Genomic DNA, 24,137 nt, shown 5'->3' with positions numbered 1-24,137 from the left:
TAAAGCTAGAAGCGGAAAAACTCATTATGATCCTCAAGTAAAAAGGATTCTTTTGTAGTGAGCGTGTTGTCCCAGGTGTGCAGTTATACAGAGATGTGGCTTATAATACTGCTTTGATGTTTTTCTTGCCATTTCCAGCATTTTTTTGTCTATTTTATGTTTTGATTAAAAGACATGTAATCATTTATTATCATTTTGTTCTCCTGTACAATTTTCAAAATATAATTTAAGCCCCTCTCCTTTTCTTTCTGTGGTTCTTTATTATACTAAAAGGAAAGAAAAAAGAGTGCCATTTTCAATAGCCTACATGTGTGTACTGTGTGTGTGGGGGGGAGAAACGTTTTTCTGCTTTCTACCATGAATGCTACAAACTATTGCCATTAAATTCCAATGGACAGAATGTGCTTTTCGTGTTGTAGTGGTAGAAGTAGTAGTAGTAGTATTTGATCGCCTCTGTCGCAGCGATCCTATGCACGACTCCACACTAGGGCATTCACAGACTAGTCGACTAGTAAAACCACTAGTCAACACTGTGCTTAGTAGTCGACTAGTCGTTTTTTTTTTTTTATCTTTAAGAAAGAACATGAGGTATTTACACGACATACATGGACTATCATATCCCATATCCCATATCCCCCACAAAGAACATCAAAACACAACAAAACAAAACAAGAAAACTGCATAAGATACACAATAATCCAAGAACAAACAAGACTATTGGACAAACAACCAAACAAAAACAATGCATTCAAAGTAAATACATAGATCTTGCCCTGTTGGCAGCTAGGAAATGCATAGCTTTAAATTGGAAAGCATCCAATCCCCCAGCTGTAGTTCACTGGTGGAATGAACTCTCAAGCTACCATACGTTGGATAACATTTACTACAAGAGCAAAGGCAGATTCTTAGACATCCCCAAAATATGGCAACCACATACAGAGTTTGACTTTAAGAACTTTTTACCCCAGTGTCATTAGGCTTATCAGGATAGGAGCTGAATGCATTGTTTTTGTTTGGTTGTTTGTCCAATTCTTTTGGGGGATATGGGATATGATAGTCCATGTATGTTGTGTAAATACCTCATGTTCTTTCTTAAAGATAAAAAACAAAAAACAAAAAACAAACGACTAGTCGACTACCTTTAGGGACGACTAGTCGACTAGTAAAATTCACTAGTCGTGAATGCCCTACTCCACACACGTTCCCATATCAGAGTGCTGTTGCTACCAGTGTTGCCAGATGGGCTGGTTTTCCGGCCAATTGGGCTCGATTGGATTGCGTAAAAATGTTGATTGTGTAAAAATATCACCAATATCATCAAGTTTGTTTACTGTGTACTGTATGTAGCCTATGTAGCATAATTGGTAGGCTACTGTGGAGGGGAGGATTCGCTTGTTTTGGACAGGTTTCCTCCTCAAATATTTTGGGCTAGTTTTTGACCTGGAAACCATCAGCTGTATCTGGCAACACTGACTGGTAGAGCGCCGCCATGTTGTTGAAAGCTAGATGGTGATGTCACACGCATTGTAGCTCTTGTCTATGCAGCCAGGCTGAAGCGCTGCTTGTTGTTTACTCACCGGTAAAAATGGAGCACGGACGTTAGTAAAAGCACAGATGGAGGACCCTGCGAAAGACAGACCCGAGGAGGATCAACAACATGGCGGCGCTCAGTGGCGAAACAGGGCAAAAACAGGCAAATACATTTTAGTTTTGCAGCCAATGCATTTCACATTTGACTGCAGGGTTCTGTCTTACCCAAGGTACAAAGCAAACAAACCACACTTGTATTGTTCAATGCTTCATCTCCACTTTAAATCCATACACAGAGCTTTTAAACTGGTTAGGAAATCCTGTTGCCTCTATGCAAAAGTTAATTTCCAACACGGACAGGAATGCCCCACCACAGCTAAAGCTGGGAGTTGGCAAGGACCTCATGGGTATACATGGGTGATGATACCATGCACTGACCCTATGCTAGGTTTCGACCTGGCCTTGTTTAATCATTCTGAATGCAGTTTGCAATGTAGATTGTTTTGAATATTACTTAGATGTGAACATTGCTATTAAAAGCACCTTCTTTAAATTATCTATGAGGTGCTCACTGCTCAGTGACAAACAACCTAGCTGCTGAGCTGGTTCTCAGAATTTCTATTCTCATTGCAATAAAAGAAAGTAAAAGTTAACTTCAGAAAAGGCTTTGAGATACTGTAATAAAGGATTTGAGAAAGCTGCGGTCCAGCAATCACTAGACGATCTCTTTGAGTGATCTCTTATGGGTATAATAATCCTTCTCACAGCCAGCAGGCCTTTTTACAATTGGCTTGTTTCTTCTGCTGTGAAAAGCCTGATGCCGCCTATTGATCTTTCAAAAGCCTTCAGACTTTAAATTAAGTTTTACAGAGGCTTAGACGGGTATGGGTTTGTATGAACTTTGATTGAACTATTCCCATATTATTCCTTAAAATGCCATGGCTGTGTATGAAATGCAACGAACGTCTATCACCTAGCTACCTAACCTGCTTAATTAGGAACCTCGTTTGAATGTAGGTGACCGAGAAATAATTTGTTTTAGACATCCTCAAGGTAGCATCGCGCGCCAGGGCAGCCAGGCAGAGTTTTCCTCTGCCATCCTGCATTTAGAAAATTCCCTGAAAATGAGAGTGACAGTGGTAGGGGAAACTCTGTGTGTGTGTGTGTGTGTGTGTGTGTGTGTGTGTGTGTGTGTGTGTGTGTGTGTGTGTGTGTGTGTGTGTGTGTAGGTGTGTGTGTGTGTGTGTGTGTGTGTGTGTGTGTGTGTGTGTGTGTGTGTGTGTGTGTGTGTGTGTGTGTGTGTGTGTGTGTGCGTGTGTGTGTGTGAGCTGATGTTTGAACGGGCAGACCGTAGCGGAGGAACAAAATGCAAGGCTGGTTCAAAGCAGAGTATTATTGCTGCATTCCATTTAAACTGGGAGCTGGGGATTTCACTCCCCCTGTGAGTCACCTGTCGTCGGATTTTCTCTGCCAAACTCGGGGAGCCTCACCAGCCCTAGTCTCACGTAGTCAGACCCACCGTCGACGTCATCAAGCTTCCAGCGACGGAGGGTCTGAATCACAAGTCTGAATTCACACGAGACTTCCGGCGGCGCCAGGCAGATGCCTCCAGTGTAATCTGGTTGGCTGGGCTGTAACGGAAGTTACGTTATACAGCGTGTCATACAGCGTGTCATACAGCGTGTCATACAGCGTTCCTCCCATATTACAGTCCATTCAGTGGAACATCGTGAAGCACCGTGAAGAGAGAAGCAATAAAAGGAGCGACCAAACAGTAGATAGGCTGTCTTGCAGGATCGTAGTTCATCTGTATTATCTATCTATTGTCGGAACTGAATGATTTGTAGCAAAGAAGGCAGCCAAAGTTTGCAGTTTTAGTCGGCGTGGTGGTGAAGTTGATGTTTATGACGTTATCCACTTTTGAGAGTTGTGCTCCAGATGTAGATATGCACTGCGAGACTACACCAGCCCCAACCTCAAAAATCCTAGATGGCTGCTCCGCGCTTTAACAGTAGTTAAAATCGTAGTGCCTTTTTAGTGTCTCATGAAATCAGATGTACACACAGTACTGTCTAACTTCTATCTGTGTGGATAAGTATGCGTGAAATACTGCAAAAAGCTAACAATGGCTAGCCTGGTTAGAGCTAACCCTAGCTGGTTTCCCGATTGTTTAACGCCCCAATGAGTAACTTTTTCACCTGAATATAACAGCTTTTTAGTCATTGAAGAGGGTACATTGACTTCTAACAGGGAGAATGTCACCTCTATTGGTCACACACTGCCCTCCAAATGCCTCTCCTGGGACTAAGCACTTTTGTGCCTGCGTCCCGGAGTTAAGATGCGCGCATGCGCTGTACAGCGGAAGCGTTGTGTTCATGAAAACAAGGAAGTAACTCGGTGGGGATTTGCTACGAAAATGACGTTTCACGTAACTATGGATTATTATTTCATCACGTGGTGAGTACCCGATGTCACAACATGTACATAGAGCTTTCTGGTGCTGTGTTTTGTTGACTTTGAACGGCGATATCGATACTGATACTATTGCATCCAGAGGGCACAGTTTCCCCAATAGCAAAACTTGGAAAAGTTGCTGAATGGGGCTTTAAATGGAACGCCGACAAACTTGGGTGTGACGTCACTCAAGCGTGAAATCACAAGCTCCCAGTTTAAATGGAATGCAGCATCTGTGCAGCAATGAGTGACAAACCGGGGAATATGCTGTGGGGCTGACGAGCAGGTGGGAAGCAGGTGAGTGATGAGCTGATTGGAGGCAGCTGAGCTGGGAGCCAGGTGAATCAGGTACTGGAGACCCCCCCCCCCCAAAACACACACACACACAGCAAGGGCAGGGTGGCAAGGTATGGAAGGGAGGGGGAAACAAGGAAAACACAGACACTAGACACGGACCATGACAAATGAATTGAGCGCTTAATTTGTCACATGAAAAGTCCATGTCCATGCCAAACTAAACTAGCCTACTGCCTTTCTCTAGTCGTGTCTCCTTTCATGGCGGGGAAACATATTATTGAATTTTACAGCAGTACGCTCATTTCATGCAATTTCAAGAGACGCAGCGGTCAAAACGCATCTTAGGTGATAACACTCAGCCTATTTAAAAAACCTTGTTGCCTGGTAATAACATTAAATAAGTAATAACAAGAAAAAAGGATGAGTAATGGACTCCCGGCTGAGTTCATTTACATAATGCAAAATAATTTCTGCATCATCAATATTCCATGCAACTGATAAGTAAGAAGTGCAAGGGTCAGAGCAGTGGAGTGATAGAAGCAGCATGTAAGAGAAATGCTGGGGGGAAATGAAGAAAAAGAGCTGGAGAGAGGTGGAAAAGGGAGTTAATTTGAAAGATGAAAGGGGAGTGAAGATACCGTATGAAAGAGAAAATGTGATTCCTTGGGGAGAGAGTGACATGAGGTACTTTGAAAGGTGCTTTGAAGCCAAAACACTCACCAAAACACTAATCGATTCCATCTTTGATCCAGTGAAAGAATGAAAGAGTGGAATCAGCAATCAGTGTTTATCCATAAAATTGGACCTAAAATACTGACAGCGGGTTGTACTCACATTTCTTACGCCTTCCACTTCTTTGGCCACAACACAAACATGTCTTACTTAATTATGGGTGTCATCGAGTCAAGGTTTCACACCTTTACAAAAGGAAAAAGCAGCCATCAGCCTTTCAGGGAAACATTGAGGTGAATTCAGCGTTTGGCCTCCTGTTCTCTTCCTCTCCTCTGCCTCTCCATACTGTACAACCTTGCCCTGAATCGCCACTGTTATTTGTACCTGTTACCTGTACCTGTTACCTGTATCTGTTGCCTGTTTCTGTTGCTTGTCTTTTGTTTACTGTTAAGCGTCTTTGAGTTCTGAAAAGCGCTATATAAAATAAATGAATTATTATTATTATTGTGGAAAACATTGAAAAGCACATTCCTCCTAAACATTACATTTCCACCAATCATAAAACCTGTAAAACGTGTCATTTATTCCTAATGACAGATGTGTGGTAGGCTATGTGTAATGTGAAGGAGGCAGGAGCGCACAAACTGGAAAATAGGGGTTGTGAGTAAGATTGACATTTTAATTGCAGGGTTACAGCTCTTTTATGAATGCTCTTCAGGCCTGAATAATTATGATTATGATTATCAGTCACAGCAATAGAATATTCATTAGAGCCCGAGCTGGTGGCGTGCCACGAGGCCCTTTCTTGCGGAGCTGCAGATGTGCTGCGTCGGGGACAGCTGTTCGGTCGGATCTGAAAGGAGACTCCACGAGTTCGCCCATTTTCTTTGATTTAGCACTCTTGAACACGATAAAAGTTGGATAATTACCAGTCCAAACACATAATACATATTTGAATAATTTATTTAAATGAAGCAGTCCTCCAATCATTACTTTGCTATACAAGCCCTCAAACACTGAAACACTAACAAGCCTCTAATCCAGGGATACTCAACTTGCTTTGCCCGGGGGCCACTTTCGTGAAAAAATAGAAGGCCAGGGACCAGTTAATAAACAAACAATATACATTTTTCTATAGCGGGTTGTAGGTTTTTGGGGTGTCAGCCAGAGTTTAGTCTGACAATGTTGTGCACACCGGATAGTTAGTTAGGTTAAGTTAGTTAGGTTAAGTACATTCATAAGTGCCTGGGTAGCGAGCAGACGGCGGTATTTGACAATTTAGCAGCTAAATCATAGATTATTGAAAGATATTCTATATTCCAGACTGAAATGCTATAACAGAAGTGGAGTATTGGCCAGAATGACATGAACATTTGGACACTTATTCAGCGGGTATCTTGCATGTTGCGTTCAGGTGCACTGAACTTTTTTGCAATTCCATCGCGGGCCACATGCGGCCCGTGGGCGCCCCCTGTGTGGCCCGCGATGGAATTGCAAAAACGTTTAGTGCACCTGCGCGGGCCGTAAATTGAGTATCACTGCTCTAATCTCTTAACACTGGCACTAATGTGTACAGTAGGCTACGTGTATGGCTCAAATGCATGCCTGGATGGACCTAACAGACACTGTTCATTTGTGTACATTTAACCCTGAGATCCAGTTTGTCCACCATTAGATGCCCTTGGGACACAGTGGACCTGAGCCATGTCTTTAATCTTCTTCGTGCACTGAAGCTCCTTTCTGCCTCTGTCGATGATACAGGTATTGCTAACACTGGCATACCTCCTGAGAACAATAGCCGCTTCCACACTGGATTTGATTCTGTTTTTTGGGAGGAACATTTGGAGTTGCACCCCTTAAACTGTCCTTGTCCACCTCAGGGTGTGGCTCCACAAACTCAGTCGCATTACCACCAGTAAGAAGAACGGTCTCCAATGTGTGGAGTTTCCAAGTCCACCTGCCTAAAACGCTCTTTAAACTGAAAAGCCATAGTAAGTAAGTAAAACTTTATTTATATAGCACCCTTCCCAGCACGAATGCACAGAGTGCTTTACACATTAAAACAGCAACACAGAAATATAAGTGCAGGAATAATACCAGCAAAAGGCAAAAACATAAAAACATACACAGAGCATGAACAGGTAAAAACAATGGCTAAGAATTACTAAAAAGCCTGTCTAAACAGGTGAGTCTTTAAGCACAGCCTTGCCATGCCAATACATCAAATTATGCTGCTAAAATTGGGTATTAGCAGATAATTCAGTGAGGCAATCAACTATAACTCACTGAGAAACTTTTATCACATCGCAAAGAGGGAAATGAATTGAGAACACTTGTGGGACAATGGACATAGGCTATTTACCTTCATAACCCAAAGGGTCATTGGCACTACAAACGATCTGTCAATAAGCTCCCTCTGTCCTCGCACGAGTGAGTACACTCTATTACACATGGAGAGAATTACAGCATATTGCATGGCGAGGCAACCTCGCGCAAACAACCATTGCGAGATGGGAATGTGATTGGTTTTGATTGACGTAATGCCCAGCCTTGCCTGGCCACGCCTGTGAATAATTCTGGTAGTTAAGACCGCCCAAATCCCGTTTGCGCAGGCATTTTGGGGCGCAGATGATTTTTGGCAGAATTGGCACGGCTTTTAACTTTAACTTAGAAATCAGGGAGGTCACGTCTACCAGACAATTATATCACTTTGAAACAGTTACATTTCTGTATAAATCATTACAAGTAGCTCCCGTGAGGTGGGGATGTTTTTTTTGCTGCTCGGCGGGGGAGCAAAACTCGGCAGAACACCTGGCGGACGGCGCAAGGCGGAACGCTATCTTCCGTGCCTTAAGGCATGCGCAAACAGTGCGCAAAGCGCTATTTAGGGATAGCGCCTGTCGGAAGATAGAGGCCAGTGGCTTCAGTGTTGTGTGAATCGCCAGCTCATGTGCACAGTTTTGTTTTTTAATTTTTTCAGATTTAACCCCCTGTTTTTCTCCCCAATTGTACTTGGCCAATTCCCCCTCCTGTCCCGGTCGTTGCTCCACCCCCACTGCCGATCTGGGGAGAGTTGTAGACTAGCACAATGCTTCCTCCGATACATGTGCAGTCGCCAGCCACTTCTTTTCACCTGACAGTGAGGAGTTTCCCCGGCAGGACGTAGCACGTGGGACGATCACGCTATTCCCCCAGTTCCCCTCCCCCCAAACATGTCCCCAACTAACAAGAGGCACTTCATCTTCACACATGAAGACTGTGATATACAGTCCATTTGACTACTGACAAAATGTAGGCTACACATTCTAAGTGGGTATGGACAAAAGCGTAAATGAAATGGAGGTTAATTATAATTTGTAGCATTCAAACTTGGATTACTGTCAGGGGAGAACAGATCGTTTCTGAGCCCTGCAGGATATTAAAGACATGAAACGGCGTGCGTGAGTTCCGCTTTTCCAGTCGGGATGAAAGCGACTCCGGAGAAGATGAGATTGGGAAACAAGAGGCCCAGCAGAGCGGCGTCAGTCAGACACCGCTGTATTTCATCCCATCTCGACCCTGCACAATCTTTGATCTACTCCAAAATCATTTCATGCATACATTTCCTTCCCACCGGAGGAAGTGTGTTTGTCAAAGCAGTCAACCTTCATTCAACCTTCAGAAACACATAGAGCAGAATTAAGATTGAGATTGGACTAAATATTTAAAATCAAATCATTACTGGAGAGATTAAATATAAATAGCCTACATTATTTACTTGACATTTTTAGGGGACAGGAAGTGGGCAGGAGACCTATATATCTATATAATCATTTTTGACAAGTGGGTCCCCTGTTGACATGAATAAGCTCTGAAACCAGCAGAAACAGAGAGCATTTCACTGACTAGTTGATTGAATTGAATTGAACTGAACATATACAGTATTTTCAGAGGGCTGCCGAAAGTCATTCTGGTAAATCAGAGATGCTTAGATAGATCTGGCTTATTGATTCATATATTAAGGGCTTCCATCAATACTTCCATTAAGAAAGAGTAGCTATCGTGATAAATAACGATAATAATAGAGTGCTTGCCGCATATTATAATTAATGCACTACAAATGTATGCAAAATAGCTGTTATATTTGAGTTGGAAATCCTGTGTCCAGATGAATGTGTTTGGCCCGCTGGAAAGCTATTCACATGTGAGTCGATTTTTGAGTTTGCCAACTAGAAATAGTGTCATGATGAGCAGTGGCATCTGTAGGTGATCAGAGTCATTTGGCTAAGTGATTCATTCAACTGCTCTCTTCTATCTCGTTACTCTTCTATCTAAAAAGCATCTGATTTTCCAGTTGGGGATGGGCATGATGACATTAATGGAAGAAATCTTTAAGTAATTATGAATGGCTGGGAATGACCTGTTGAACTGAAGACAGACACGGCGTGTGTCTGTCTGACCAACATAGGGAGGCTTGGCTAATCCGTTATCTTTGTTAGAGAGATAACAGGCAGCAGACAGTGGGGGACGACAGGGTCAGTTGTCCCGGACCCTGGGGGCTCTAATTGTCTAATTTAATTGGACGTAGGAGGGTTGGTACCAGTGGGATCATTTTGTCCCGGGCCTGGGCAAGATACGCGGCAGCCCTGACAGGTCCCCCCATTTGCAAACACATAATTGAATGGATCAATATTTTGTCATGTGAAATGGCATCACTCAAGCGAGTAACAGCGTGTTTAAAAGTCACATACATGAAGGCTGTACCACTGTATGGGAGTGTCAATGGATACAAATGGGTAAATAAAATAAAATGGCATACTCCCAAAATTAGTTTAAATTTCAAGTGCTGTAGCTGAGGATGGTTTGGAAATAACATGAAATTAGATTTGATTGCTAGAGTTGATAGCTTTAAAATATCGGTTACAGGAACAAGACAACTACAACAAATGGATGAAAAAGAGAAACTTGTTATAATACACTGCATAGGCTAATGCACTACAAAGCACCAACTCAATAAATACACTGGTGAATGCATATGTAAAGTAATACTTTTTTTTGGGGGGGGGGGAAGGGGGGAGATACATAAATTAAGTGCCAATAAATTACTTTTTATTATTACGAGTGGGCCTTCAATTTCAAGACTGTATTACCTAATTAGAAAATTTTAAATTAGCTCCCTGCAAAGCATCTATCAAAATGCATAACCAAAATACAAAATGCACGTTACACATTATATAAAAGAGGATGCATTTTTTTAGAGATCTTTTTCTGGACATATGTTATGTAGCCTCACTGTAGCTGCTGCTGTTCCTCAGAAATAACAAAACATTCAGCATGAAGCGACATTTATACTCAGGCGTCAAAGCCCTTGTGCGTGCCATAGGGCTACGCCGTGGCCGGCGAGCCTGCAGCGTAGGCGGCGTGCAGCTTCCCAAAAATGTGACACACCGTTGGGTCGACGCAGCTGAAGTGAACAGCGCAAGTATAATATAATGTAGATGGGGAGATAACAGGAGAGCTATGACCATGATGCACTATTCTCTCCTTGGGCTAACTTCTAGTAATTTGAATCATAGTGAAATCACACAATCACTCATTTTGCTGAGGTCTCCCCTGGGACGTCCTCGTCAAGCTGACATTCGAGTATGTACTGTTATGTCTAGCTGCCGCCGACAACGTCCTAAACCTGACGCTATGTTTCTTGCTTTAGACACCAGGATAAAGAAGTCATTTTGAAAGTACCCATGTAATTATTTACTCAATCTTCTATCCTATTGTATAACATCTATAGCCAAATCTATAGGTTTGGTAAAGCTAACAAACATGCTGCCCAAGTTATCTGCTGTAGATTTCAGTGAGAGAGAAAACTTTATTTATTTATTTTCATTGACTCTTTATTGTGATATATTATGTTGTATTCTGACACTTGTGCAAATCCTCATTGTCATGCTGGACACAAGTCCTCCAGAAAATCAAGCTGCTGATCGTACCATCAAATCCAGGTGGAAAAAATGTAAATCTCCTCTGTGTCACTTCAGGAGATGTCTCAGGCGGATTATTTCACAGTGACCAGACTAAGCAATCCAACAAACTTCCCCACTGGATATAAAAAATACATAAAAATGTCTCCCAGCTGACCAGTCTTCACTGACCTCTTCACTCCATACCAAGAAACTGTGGTTGGAAATTCATATCGGCTTTGAACAGGTATGATTTTATCTGAGGTCAAATTGGCTAAGGGGTGTCTGTGATGGTGTCAGTCACGATTTGTGATGGAAGTGATGTCATCAGTGATGTCACGTGAGCAATTGTGATGTCATCAGTGATGTCACTCGAGCAACTGTGATTGCTCAACGGTGATGTCACTCAGGCAGTTGTGATGTCATCAGTGATGTCACTCGAGCAACTGTGATGTAGTATGAGCCAATGGCGTACAGTTGCACAATGGCACCTAGGTGGGTGGGCGGTGTTTGTCTGTCTGTCAGTCACGATTTTGGCTCCATAACTGCAGCCAGAGTCTCCACCCTAGGAATCGAGCGCACAAGATTCCTAGTAATTTAAATTTTCATATTTGTTTTTCTGGAAATGTACAGTATTTCTATTATGTATTGTATCCTTTCCTCCTACTATTCATTATGTAAGAGTACAACACTATTCAAATTGATTTATTCATTTTGAAACAAAACTCTCAGATGATGTTCTCATCTTCTATCAAAACACTTTGCCTCTGTTCTGGGTATTTATTCATGGCTCAGACACCTGAACTAGAATAATATAATAATAGCTATAAGATATAACTATAAGATATAAGACAACTATAATAACAACAAACCCTACTGCTTCAGGGACGGCTATAAATAGCTATAAATGTGATATATGACATCACGGTTTGCTTGATAAATGTTCCATGTACGTGTATCTGTCCCTACACAAATAAACATTAAATGAAATGAAAGTGGCATCACATAAGTACTGTTGTGTGTAGAGCGCAGGGTGAGGGGGGTAGAAGAAAAAAAACATGACCATAAAGGTGGTGATATACTCGGCCATAGAGAGGCAAAGTGACTGCCTACTTCCTGCTTCAGCACTGTGCCAGAGATTTTTATCCGCCATTTATTTTCCCATAGACATTTCGTAAAATGCTTATAAAAATAGGTTTACTTCGTCAAACCAAACGGTTCAGCTATATTTAGAATGGGGAGAGACCATAGAACATTTCACTGGGACCAGAACTTAAAAAAACTACATCAGAAAATAATTTCTTTAAATCCGCAATTTTTTAACGTTTTGGTCTGAGTGAAATGTTATGTGGTCTCTCCAACAAGTTGCGCTTAGTATTCCTGTCTTGATGTTGAGACTCAGAGACAAACACTGCCCTCTACTGTCAAAGCTGTGGTAAGAACAGAAAGGTAGGTTAACTGTCAGCTTATTCAGTGCATCATCATATATACTATTTCCCCCCCGGTGTATTTCTCTATACTATTTGGTCTGCTGCTCTAACAACGTAGGATGTGTTCATCCTGGGATGGAGAGAGATCCAGATGTTTTGAGCCCTATGTTTTAATTACATCCATTGGTTTTCAAAAACTTGTAAGACTTTATTTTATTTTTCTCAAATCTACAAACTTTCAAAGGCGTTTAAAACCCTATGGAAACCATGCTCATTCGGTCATCACAAAACACAAAATATCTTGAGATTATCCTGAAAGAAAGCTCTGTCATCCGCCCTCCATCTCCTCAGTAGTAGTAGCATCCAAAAACAGCCACCACACAGAACAAGCTGTCCTAAAGAAAAAAGAAAAACCGTTTATGAAATAAATGATCATCTGAGAGGTGTGTTATAAATCTGGGACAAGGGCACTTGTCCACATTTTTCTTCTTCTCTCCAGTTAAGACTTTTGGCCAGGGTAAAGGGCTATCTCTCCCCCAAAGACTTTGAGAAAGTTACCAGTCACTATTCATGCTTTTATTACCTCTCGGCTAGACTACTGTCTTTTTTTCAACAATATATTTATTGATTTTGTAACAAATACAAGAAAATACTAAATGCAGTCAAATCAAGTAAAAGCCAGAACAACCCAAACTTCCCTCCCTCCCACCACCACCTACCCCTTTTCCCACCTAAGAACACCCCCCAACTACCCACCCACTCCTACAGGTCCAATCATACATACTATTTAAAGACTACTGTAATTCTCAGTATGTGGGTGTAGATCAGTCATCTTTGTGTGGTCTCCAGTGAGTACAACATGCTGCTGAGTAGTCCCAGTTCTCCAGCCGCGACCTCTACACCACTGTGTATTGGCAAAGATTTTGTTTTGGTTTTAAATGGCTGGAGCCTTCTTATCTCTCTGATCTCTCGCATCATCATACTCCAGCTAGAGCACTGAGGTCGACAAACCAGATGCTCTTGGATGTTCCGAGATGAAGGCTAAAAAGCAGGGGTGACCAAGCCTTCATGGTTGCTGCCCCCAATCGACCTGTTCATACATTATAAGAACTGCACAGACCTCTGACATTTTTAAGCCGCTGCTCAAGACCCATCTCTTCTCGTTAGCGTTCAATTAGAGTTGAGCTTGACACCGCTACGTCATTTTCTAATGTGCCCCAATTATTTTATTATGTGTATTGTTTTCTTTCTTATTCCTATTTGTAACTCACTTTTATATCTGTCTATTTTGGTCAACGGTGGTTGTGTACAGTAAATGTGCTATAAATAAACATTGACTTGACTTGACTTACATTCATGAAAACATCTTCAGCGTAGCTGTCTGTGTCTGCATCCCAGAAACACCTGGAAGACATCCTGGTGAAACACAGGAGACAGAAGGTTGTAGGTCACAGTCACTTTTGAAGGACAACATTCACAAATAAAGCTTAACCTCTGAACTGTTGTATGTCAGGCATAATTCTTTATAAGTAGGGCGTCGATAGCCTCAAGGTTCGAGAAAGAGGGTCCTCACTTCAAATCCCGGCACTTGCTGCGAACATCTACACTGCCCATCAAAAGTTTGGGGACACCTAGCTTTTGAAGATTTTCTTTATAAATACCAAAGTCGACACTTTGATGAACATGAGTGTTGAATAAATACAGTATGTCCAAAATTATTACATATGTGCTTTTTTTTTATGTTAACAAAAGCATTGCATTTTTCTTAATTAAAAAATAACAGAGAAAATTAAATACTACTCTCAACATTTAGAAAAGACAAGGTGTATGGAGAGATATATGTGTCTTTATTCTGTGACTGAAAGTTTACATCCTGTAACCAAAGACTGTATCTGTGAGAAAATAAATCCACTTTGTAATCAAAAAATAGATCCGTAAGCAAAAACATAGATTTGAAAACAAAACTATCAACAATCCAATCAAAGAAAAATTAAAAAATTAAATTAAAAAAATGTTTTTAGATTTTTCATTAATGTGAATTAAAAAAAGTTGCATGCAAACACAAACATTTTGTTCTCAACTCCAGACCATTTGTTTGCGAAACCATTACGTTTGCTTACAAAGCTCAACTTTTCTTTTGCGAAATGAAAAGTTTTGTTTGCAAAACCTGAGTTTTGCAAAACTTTTTCTGTTACAATAAGGGCGGGACCTACAGCAGAAAGAAGTAACGCACGTCCCTATTGGCCAGTGTCGATCGGAGTGATAGCTTGGCAACATCCAATCCAGTAAGAGACAAGGCGGAGGGCGGGAAGTATTTCCTGAAGGAATCTCCATGCCATTTCAGCCCCAGTTATAACCACAGATTGAAGAGAGAAGCCGTGAGTATGTTCACACCAATGTATTTATGTTGTTTTTATGTTTGGTCAGGTTACATGCACTTGGTGTGAACATACTCACGGCTTCTCTCTTCAATCTGTGGTTATAACTGGCGCTGAAATTGCATGGAGATTCCTTCAGGAAATACTTCCATTCAAGTGCCCGCCCTCCGCCTTGTCTCGTACTGGATTGGATGTTGCCAAGCTATCACTCCGATCGACACTGGCCAATAGGGACGTGCGTTACTTCTTTCTGCTGTAGGTCCCGCCCTTATTGTAACAGAAAAAGTTTTGCAAAACTCAGGTTTTGCAAACAAAACTTTTCGTTTCGCAAAAGAAAAGTTGAGCTTTGTAAGCAAAGGTAATGGTTTCGCAAACAAATGTTTTGGAGTTGAGAACAAAATGTTTGTGTTTGCATGCAACTTTTTTTAATTCACATTAATGAAAAATCTAAAAACATTTTTTTTATTTTATTTTTAAATTTTTCTTTGATTGGATTGTTGATAGTTTTGTTTTCAAATCCATGTTTTTGCTTACAGATCTATTTTTTGATTACAAAGTGGATTTATTTTCTCACAGATACAGTCTTTGGTTACAGGATGTAAACTTTCAGTCACAGAATAAAGACACATATATCTCTCCATAAAGGTGTCCCCAGACTTTACAGACAGTGTAAGTGAGGAACACCCTCAACGACAGGTTCCCTTGAGCAAGGCAGTGAAGCCTTGTCTGGACCAGTGGATCTGCTCAGTGGCAGTGACAGCAGAAGAGTGTGGTTGACTGAGGTGTGTAGTTTGTAATTCTCAGTTCCCAGGTATGAATGTGTGGAATAAATGTGATGGCAGGTATTACTGAAACTGAGCATGTATGCTCAGCAGCCAGCCAAAAGCTAGAAAGTAGCTAGAAAGTAGCAAAAATAATAATAATGACAACCTACAACATTTTTGGGGGGGAAGGGGAGGGGGGGGCATTTTTGCCTTTATTTAGATTTGACAGCAGACAGACAGGAAAGGTGGGGAGAGAGAGGGGACATTGAAAGGAAAACTCTGCACATCTCTCCGGGACAGGTGCGTAGGGCAAGGATAAAGTCTACAAAATAGTGAAAAGAGTCCCGCACACTGCCAACTTGCAATAAAGAAAATGAAAAACGACCTTTTTCAAACAAATAGTTTACAGACATGATGAAGCCCACTTAACACGTTCACTGCCATTGACGAGATATCTCGGCTTACAAAATCCAACGGTTGACTGCCAATGACGAGATATCTCGGCTTAAAAAAAAAAAAAAAATTTTTTACGGTGGGACGTGGATCAATGCCCCCCACGTCTCCTATAAAAATATTGGAGCCACCGAACGTGTATAATCTATTTTACCGACCCACTGAGTGGCGACATGTCTCTCCAGAGTAGAAAGAGGCGAGCCAAAAGCAGTGTGAGGAAGCCGTTCTCATACTGTAAAATGGATGGCGAAAACGCTTTCGCTTTCGCACTGACGCACAGCGGTGGCAACGGTGGGGGGTTCCAAGAATAGACTGGGTGCACACTTTGAAACACGCAGCATAAATAAGCGCAGAATCGCAAGAGCTTCATCAGAGCTCTCAACCGAAACGCCAAGAAACGAGCGAGCCCCATCCAGACTTGCCCAGCGGCCGCCAGCAGCCAGGCAGCAGCAAAGCAGTGAGCCTGGTGACGCGAGGTTACAGCAGCAGCAGAAACGAGCTTGTGACAGACCCGCTGCAGAGCCAAGGAGGGCGGAGGAGAACGCCCACGGAGGGAGGAGTTTGAAGCAGAGGGGGGTTTCCTGCTGTTATGGAGGAAATTACTGTTCAAAACTATTGTTTAGATGTCTGACGTCTTACTGATGCCAAAAATGAATGGTTAAAGTGACTGTTCTATCGAATTTCACAAAAAGCCGTTTATCTCAGAATAAATTTTCAGACGCTGAAACCATGCTGTATTCAACTGCTAATGCTTACATATAACTACTAACTCTACAAACTAACTCTTTTAGACAGAGAAAGCACACATTCTATTAGTTATTTTGAGATATTGTGTGTTCACAAAATCCTAACAGAAACGAATCCTCGGCTCTTGAAAGATGAGCCAGAATCCTCAAAAAAACCCTCTGGCAGAAGCTAACTACAGTATTGAAAAATGGCTGGCAGTGAATGTGTTAAGTAAGGAGTGGCTGTTCTGTCACAGCCAATCAAAACTCCATCATTCACCACTGAATGAGGCCGCGCGAAGGACCGAGCCTCTGTGGTACGCGTGCTGGGGAGCCACCAGGACCCACGACAACCTAATAGTCCGATCATGATTTCATGATGCGCGGATAGCTGCCTTGCAAGGTTAACAGTATAGTAGAATGTACTAGAATACTTTGGAATATTCCCTGCCCAGGCTTTCTCGTGTTACTGACCACAGTGCATCAAATACAATGAACAACGATTCCCTCTTGGCAGCAAGGCAGCAACACCCAAGAGTGGATAGCAACTACAATCTTCTTTTTTGATGCACATGCACACTTTATTAAAAATAATCTGGACTGGACTCAGCTGATCAGCTGTCTACTCAAAACCATGCAAGCTGACAAGGACATACAACCGACAGGCAATTTTACATTGATTAACCATTTAAAAAATATCTCTCTAAATGGTTTATATCTGTCTAGGGTAAAATTAGTCTACAAAATGAACAGCCATCTACTTCCTAGCTTAGTGCATATGGACTTCTCTGGGGCATCTTTTTACGGTGTGGCCAGACTGACCACAGACTGCACTGCAGCGGGCCGTCTAGAACAGGGTTTGTCTGTATGGACCCACAAATAGAGTATTGATGATGACGTATTTTTGTAGGCGGAAGGCGGAAGTCCCGGACATGTTGGAGCTTCAGGGGAAAAGTGAATGGGGTTTTTAGAATGGGGATTTCGCTTAAATGCATAAAATAAGGTCTATGGTTAACAAAAGTTTATGGGAGTGATAGTTTGTGTTCAGCAGGATAATCTTCACAAATGTGAATCACTTGTATGGCTTTTGAAACGTATTCTGAAAATCACGTTACCAAGTACTGGGAATCTTAATGCATATCTGTTTTATTTTGTCTTTGCAAACCCCCCTGTCCCACCACAAAAAGGTGTTATTGTTGTTGTGTCGGCTCACAATGTATTTAAATAGACTTGTATCCCACCTTCGATCAAAAGGCATGTTAAATAGAAAGAAAAAGTTTAGACAAAAATAGTAGTTTAGCTAATCACTGACTTGACTCCTTCTCCACGTTGTTCTCCAATGACGACTTGCACCACAAGCTTATATCTGTCGAACCCTGCACCTGTTGATGAAGAGAAGAGATGTGACAGAGTGAGTGCAACTGTGTGTGTCGAGGGAGAAGAGGGACAGAAAGAGAGATGGAGAGTCAGCTAAAGTGAAGGTGCATCTCTCACCCTTCACTCTGTCCTTAACACTGTCTGCCAGGGAGCGGGTCAATTCTGGGACTTGCTCTGGGTCGTACTGCAGCCCAGACAGTTGCTCCCTCAGGATTTCACGAATACACTCCTTTACAATGGCTTGCTTAAACCTGGGAGAAGTAACAGATAACAGCAGCAAGGCAGGAAATTAACTTCTGGGTCCGTTTTACGGCTCATCATCATCAAATTCACCAGACGCTTTCAGTATTTTACCAGTTATGTATTACTTTATTATCAACTAAATTTTTAGAATGGGATCTCTTATTGATGGTTGGTTGTCAGGGGTGTAGTGGTAAATACAGGTGTGTTGTGTAGCTAGTAAGGTGAGTAGTTTACCCCACCCTGTTTACCCTTGTTACAGTTGATCTGAAAATAGGCGAGTGAACTCTCTGCCTCATTTCCACTACGCCCCTTGGTTGCCTGACCAAATGACCAGGCCTACGCAGACAATCAACCACACAGAGATGCATAGGCTGGTAACGTTAGCAACCTAAATTACTAACTTGGCGTTACTGCAGTGAAAAACACGTTGCTGACTAATGTTTCATAGGTCATGGTTATAAATAACTTAGCTACGTAACGTTACGTTCATTTGAATCAGAGTTGGCTAACGCTGGCTAACGTAGGCTAGTTGAACGCAAACTTCTCTTGCTAGCACTAACACTTGGACAGACTCACTTCTGCTGGTGATTAGGTCGTATCAGATATGTATCTGACCCCTCCATAGCGTGCCACAAAATTAAATTAAGTAATCCAGAAGGGATCAAGTGAAAAACTGGATGGCAACAAGCGAGCTCATCTTGCAGGGGTGGGGTGTATCTGTTTCCATAGCGACGTCGTTCCCTCCAGGTTCCGTCTTGCTCGCTTCCTGTTTTGGTTCTTCTTCCTCTTCTTTTTTTGGTAGCCTGAAAGCAGCGATGGCGCACTGCTGCCCTCTGCAGGTTTTAGGCCTTCATGTCTGCACCTGCGGATATAAGCCATTGGCTCGACTACAGTAATATAGTTTATATATATCCAGTTATGTATTTTGTACATTTTAAAGTAAAATGGATCAATCTGGTGCACCTTGAGAGCAAAATGAAGAGGCTTGATATGACAGATATGACAATGCCTACTGTTTAACCCGTGTTTAACTAAAGGTTGTGTCAGTCTTGCTCCAGCAGATGGCAGTGTTACGCAGATACAACTGAAAATGCTTTAAGTTTCGTTTCTCTTGCATTCCTTAGTTAAGTGCTTTTTATTACCCTCCACTACAACTCTGCATCCAGCTGGTTTCCTTAAGTTTCAGTTTCATTTTTTCTAAAACGTTCTGTTTACAGGGAAGAGGATGATGTCATGATGACAAACCCCCACCTGGAGCCTGAGCTGCTGGTGCACTGGACTCATCAGCTGGCAGAGTTTTGTTTTGTTTTGCAATCAGCAGCAATGGCAACACATGAGTGGATGCGCATTTTTCAGACAAAAGTAGGGAAACTTGGAAGAGATTCTTGGCGTCTGGAGTTTGATGACTCTCTTTCACCTGATAAACCAAACATGGGCTGGAAGATGTACAAGAGGAGTGCATGTGCAAGGTTAGTCTCAATCAATGCAAACAATAAATGATTAATTAAAAAATACTTGTTTATTTACTGTAACAGGGACAAATGCATCAAACATTGTTTCATATAATACAAAATAGATGCAATGCATACAGATTTTTGCCCATGGATAATGTTGTGCAACCCCTCCCCCTGGCCAGGCTGCTGGAGTTCAAATAAAGTACGGAAACATTACAGTAAGCTTAGTACAGAAACATTATAAAATACAATAGGCAAAGGACAGGGGCTGAGATTATAGTATACTGTAGTCACCTCCATAAAATACACCACATTTAACAACTACAGTATTAAAATTGTGTTTATACAACAGATGGTAATGTATAGTTCAGCATTAGGTTTTTTGTAAAAGGTGTTTGTGTGTGTGTGTGTGTGTGTGTGTGTGTGTGTGTGTGTGTGTGTGTGTGTGTGTGTGTGTGTGTGTGTGTGTGTGTGTGTGTGTGTGTGTGTGTGTGTGTGTGTCATTGTACTTCTATGCTTCAGAGAACCCATTTGAAATTGTTATGAACTTGAGGTCAATTTACAATTTGATTAAAGAAAAAAAAAAATCAAGTACAACACAAACTGTCCATTTTGCTGCAACTCGACAGTGCTGCTTAATCCAGGACCTTACTTCCTGTAAAAAAAAACTGGTCCATTGGAGTGAATGTAGATGTCGCAACTCTTCTTAAACAGCTCTGGGTGGAGCCAAAGAATCACAGCTCTTCTATCTATCCCATTGATCTATCCTGATGTGAAATTTGTTGAAAGAGTCATGTGGGTTCAATTCCCATCTTGTACAAGGAAGACACATAATCAGGGTTTCAGACTTTGTGCTCTTTTCACAAAACTTTCTGAGATCATGTTCAAGCGGAAGAGCAGCGGAGCTTTAGTTCTTTTGATGTTGTGGTATGGGTTGCATTTGCTGTAGTTTGTTTGTAGTGTGGTAAGTGTAAATAGCCTACAGTACGTGTAATCGGTTCTATTGATTTCCACCAAAATCAGGCTGAGTGATAATAAATATAATTTTGAACCAGAGCCAACAGGACTGACGCTGACTATTGCTTACATAGCACATGACATCAATCCGTGTGCTATAATTTATAAATCCATTATATCCCCTCTCCTTTGAAGGTTCAGCTGTTCCAAGTGTAATAGGGGCTGGCCCTCCAACCGGGTAATGGTGGTCTTCCACATGCGCCTGGCACGGGGCCAGGGAACAGTGAGGGTGAAGCGCTTCCGTCAAAACTGCAAGCAGTGCACTGACGCCCCGATGGAAGAGGCCACATTCAGCGCCGACAACATCAGCATCCTCCTGGAGAAGCTGGTGGAGAAGATAAGAGAAAAGTGCTACCATCAAAACCTGGGCAAAAGGAACCGGCCTTTTAGAACGATGGACGCCGAAGGACCCCACGAGGCTGCTCATTGCGAGGCCTGCATTCGGGGCGTCTGTTCAATGAATCAGACCAGCAGGCCTTTCTGATTCTGCAATTCTCTATGCTTGCTTTCATTGGAGATTGTCAAATTAGGATAAAAGCATTTGTTTAATATTGATTGCCTTGTATTTTTGAAAACTTTATTATGGGGTCATAAGGTCATCACATAGTTCATGTTCATGTTCATGTTCATGTTCATGTTCAAGAAACTAACTGTTACAAGGTGTTAACTGTAGTAGCGGCGATGTAATGTGCTATCATTTAAAGATTTGCATTCCCTGAATATCTGTTGTGCCCAAATCATCTATATTTGAGTTTGCCTGTTACCTGTGGAGCCACTTATGTTCATGTTGGCCTGGGATCAAACCCAACAAGACATTCTCTCCTGTGGGTCTCCATTGTATCGCTTTATGATCTATGTGTACATAAGCTTTAATATAAGTTTCTATGGGAACTTACAGTCAGCAGTCTTTTTTTTCATAGTACTATTAAAAGCATTGACAAAGTTGCAAACATAAAAACAGAAATGTAGCCTACATGTTTTATGTATAAGTCATGTATATACCGAGGGGTATTTTCTGTATTCAAATAAATAATTTAATAGCCTACTTGTGTGAATATGATTAAAATGAACTATAGCATGCATGTCCTTCTAACATGAAGTTTGTGTTTTGATAGTGTGGTGATGATTGCATACGCTAAAATTATGGAATAGTTGCAACCTGCGTAAGATGCAGTCTGGTGATATTCTGCAGTAAAGCACTGTAACAATTTATGGGGAATTTGCATTAATTGTACAGGTAAATCGTTTTCAGTTGATGATCATCATCTAAATACTTTTAACTTATTACACGAGGGAATTTGCATTAATTGTACAGGTAAATCGTTTTCAGTTGATGATCATCATCTAAATACTTTTAACTTATTACACGAGAATACGAGTTTTAGACACACTTTAACAGTCTTTATTGACAGGTTTTGCTGAAGTCATAAAAACAGGGAACATGCGTCAGTCAGTAAGTGTCCCAGTCCCTAACAGATAGTTGACTGATTGTGTTTGAGGCCTCTCAAGGCCAAATGCCTCGCCCTCTTGAGGTATGTTGATAGATCCTTGGGCTGACACATGCTGTGTTTGTCAAGTAGCCTACACATTGAAAGATTGAATGAGGTGTGTATAGAGTTTAAAGGTGTAATTAAGTGATAGCTTCGTTATTACTTAATTACACCTTTAGATAGCGTGATCCTCCCACGTGCTATGTCCTGCTGGTGAAGCTCCCCTTGTCAGGTGAAAAGAAGCAGCTGGCAACTGCTCATGTGTTGGAGGAAGTCATTGTAATTGTAATTGTAACTGTAAATAAGTAATTAAGGTTAATGCTTTAATTAAGGTTCAACCAATGAAGCAATGATGAAAGTGAAACTTAAGGAAACCAGGAGGGCTCGCCTTTAAGTTTCATTTTCCCCATAGCTATACTTTCTGTTTCCAGTCCCAGGATCGGTGATAAATACATCCAGCTTGAGAGTGGTGTGTCATTCTCACAAGCTACTGGTACTGTACTCAGAGATGGGCAGTATTTTAAATACATGTATTTAAAATACGTATTTGAAATACATTTGTGCATTTTGTAATTTGTATTTGGCTGGACAGAGAAAAATAAGATGTAATTTGTATAAAAATACTTTCAGACCTTGTATTTTGCGTATTTTAAATACATAAAATACATTTTATTCTCAAATTGACACATTTTAAACATAAACATTTAAATGGTAAATGGCCTACTCTGCCTCTGATTGGCTGATTGGCTCAGAACAAACTCAACCACAAATCAGAGGCAGAGTAGGGTGAGTCTTGAGTCGGACTTCACATCACTTCTTCGTCTAAACTAATACTAGCCACAGGATTAGCAAGTTCCGCTCACCATGAAAGCCATACTGCGGCAACTTCAAGTACCATGGTTACATGCTACTGAAAATTAACCTTTTGTGGTGGAATAAATAATGTTGCTGTATTTCTATATTGTTAAATAAAGACTATATACTGTATGTGACAATTTACACTAGGCAGCGCACTTGATTGGCTCGCCCGCTACGCGGGCTCGGTAGCTCGGCCGCTGTGCGGCCTCACCCGCCCTGCATCTCGCATACACAGCTCGGTTGCTGCGTGGCCTCGCCTGCTGTATTGGCATACGCAGTAGGGCTGTGAATCTTCACTGGCCTCACGATTCGATTACGATTAATCTGTCAACGATTCGATTCCACGATGCATCTCGATACAGCTCAAAGTATTGCATCTCCAAGTATCAAATCCTCAATTTTCTGTATTATTACTGCACATGGCAACTTTTTCATCAATTAATACAAGCAGTCAGATAAATATCAAGTCCCTTTTTACTTAGAAAGTGCTTTAAAATCTGAATGTCAACAGAAATTTAAACATAAAAGATTCAACGATTCATCTGTCAATGATTCGATTCGATTCACACATCCACATTGCGATGCATCGATTATACGATTAATTTTGACACCCCTAATACGCAGCGCCCAATTGCTCAACTTCGCATGCCTATGACATCATCAGTGATGTCATGAGATGATTTTAGTCAATAATGATGTCACTGATGACATCAATGATGATGTCATAGCCATTGTGACATCATCAGTGGGCCAGAAATTAAACAAACAAACAAGTCCACTGGCTCCCTTTCATATGATGATGATGGTGGATGTGAAGTTGTTTAAAGGGGACCTACTATGTTTTTTCTAGATTTCAGTTATATATGTATATACTATTATGATGTCAGATATCTATGGCTAAACATGATCACCTCAGGTTAACATAGAAATGCTGCCTATAGACGGCTTTAACTTGACAACAAAAACATTCTAATGTAAATTGAACCCCCGCTCACTTGTTGCAGTGTTTGCTATGGACATAAAAGAAAAAAAAACATTCAAGTGCAGGACTGACCA

At 41.4% G+C, this 24,137-nt stretch overlaps 2 protein-coding genes across 3 annotated transcripts; one reads left to right on the top strand and one right to left on the bottom strand.

Moving 5' to 3' along the window:
- Positions 1-12,417: 12,417 nt before the first annotated feature.
- dynlt2b (dynein light chain Tctex-type 2B) lies at positions 12,418-18,987 on the bottom strand. Of its 2 annotated transcripts, none has more exons than XM_083647994.1 (5): positions 18,839-18,987; positions 18,137-18,270; positions 17,955-18,024; positions 13,675-13,738; positions 12,418-12,717 (listed from the first exon to the last, which is right to left on the bottom strand). In XM_083647994.1, exons 1-5 carry the CDS (start codon positions 18,883-18,885, stop codon positions 12,670-12,672), a joined length of 363 nt encoding a protein of 120 aa, XP_083504120.1. In that variant the 5' UTR covers positions 18,886-18,987; the 3' UTR covers positions 12,418-12,669. The 2 variants fall into 2 exon arrangements, with proteins under 2 accessions (XP_083504120.1, XP_083504119.1); XM_083647993.1 differs by having other exon boundaries at positions 12,418-12,712.
- A 598-nt stretch (positions 18,988-19,585) lies between these two features.
- Positions 19,586-21,217, top strand: LOC310786137 (receptor-transporting protein 2-like; the record flags this gene model as incomplete). Its single annotated transcript, XM_083647312.1, has 2 exons — positions 19,586-19,731; positions 20,869-21,217. 2 exons carry the CDS (start codon positions 19,586-19,588, stop codon positions 21,215-21,217), a joined length of 495 nt encoding a protein of 164 aa, XP_083503438.1.
- Between the last annotated feature and the right edge of the window lie 2,920 nt (positions 21,218-24,137).

The sequence above is a fragment of the Poromitra crassiceps genome (genome assembly GCF_964638095.1).
Source record: "Poromitra crassiceps genome assembly, chromosome: 12".
Taxonomy (NCBI): Eukaryota; Metazoa; Chordata; class Actinopteri; order Beryciformes; family Melamphaidae; genus Poromitra; species Poromitra crassiceps.
Note: the sequence above shows the minus strand (reverse complement) of the source record. Positions and strands in the feature narration are given on the sequence as shown.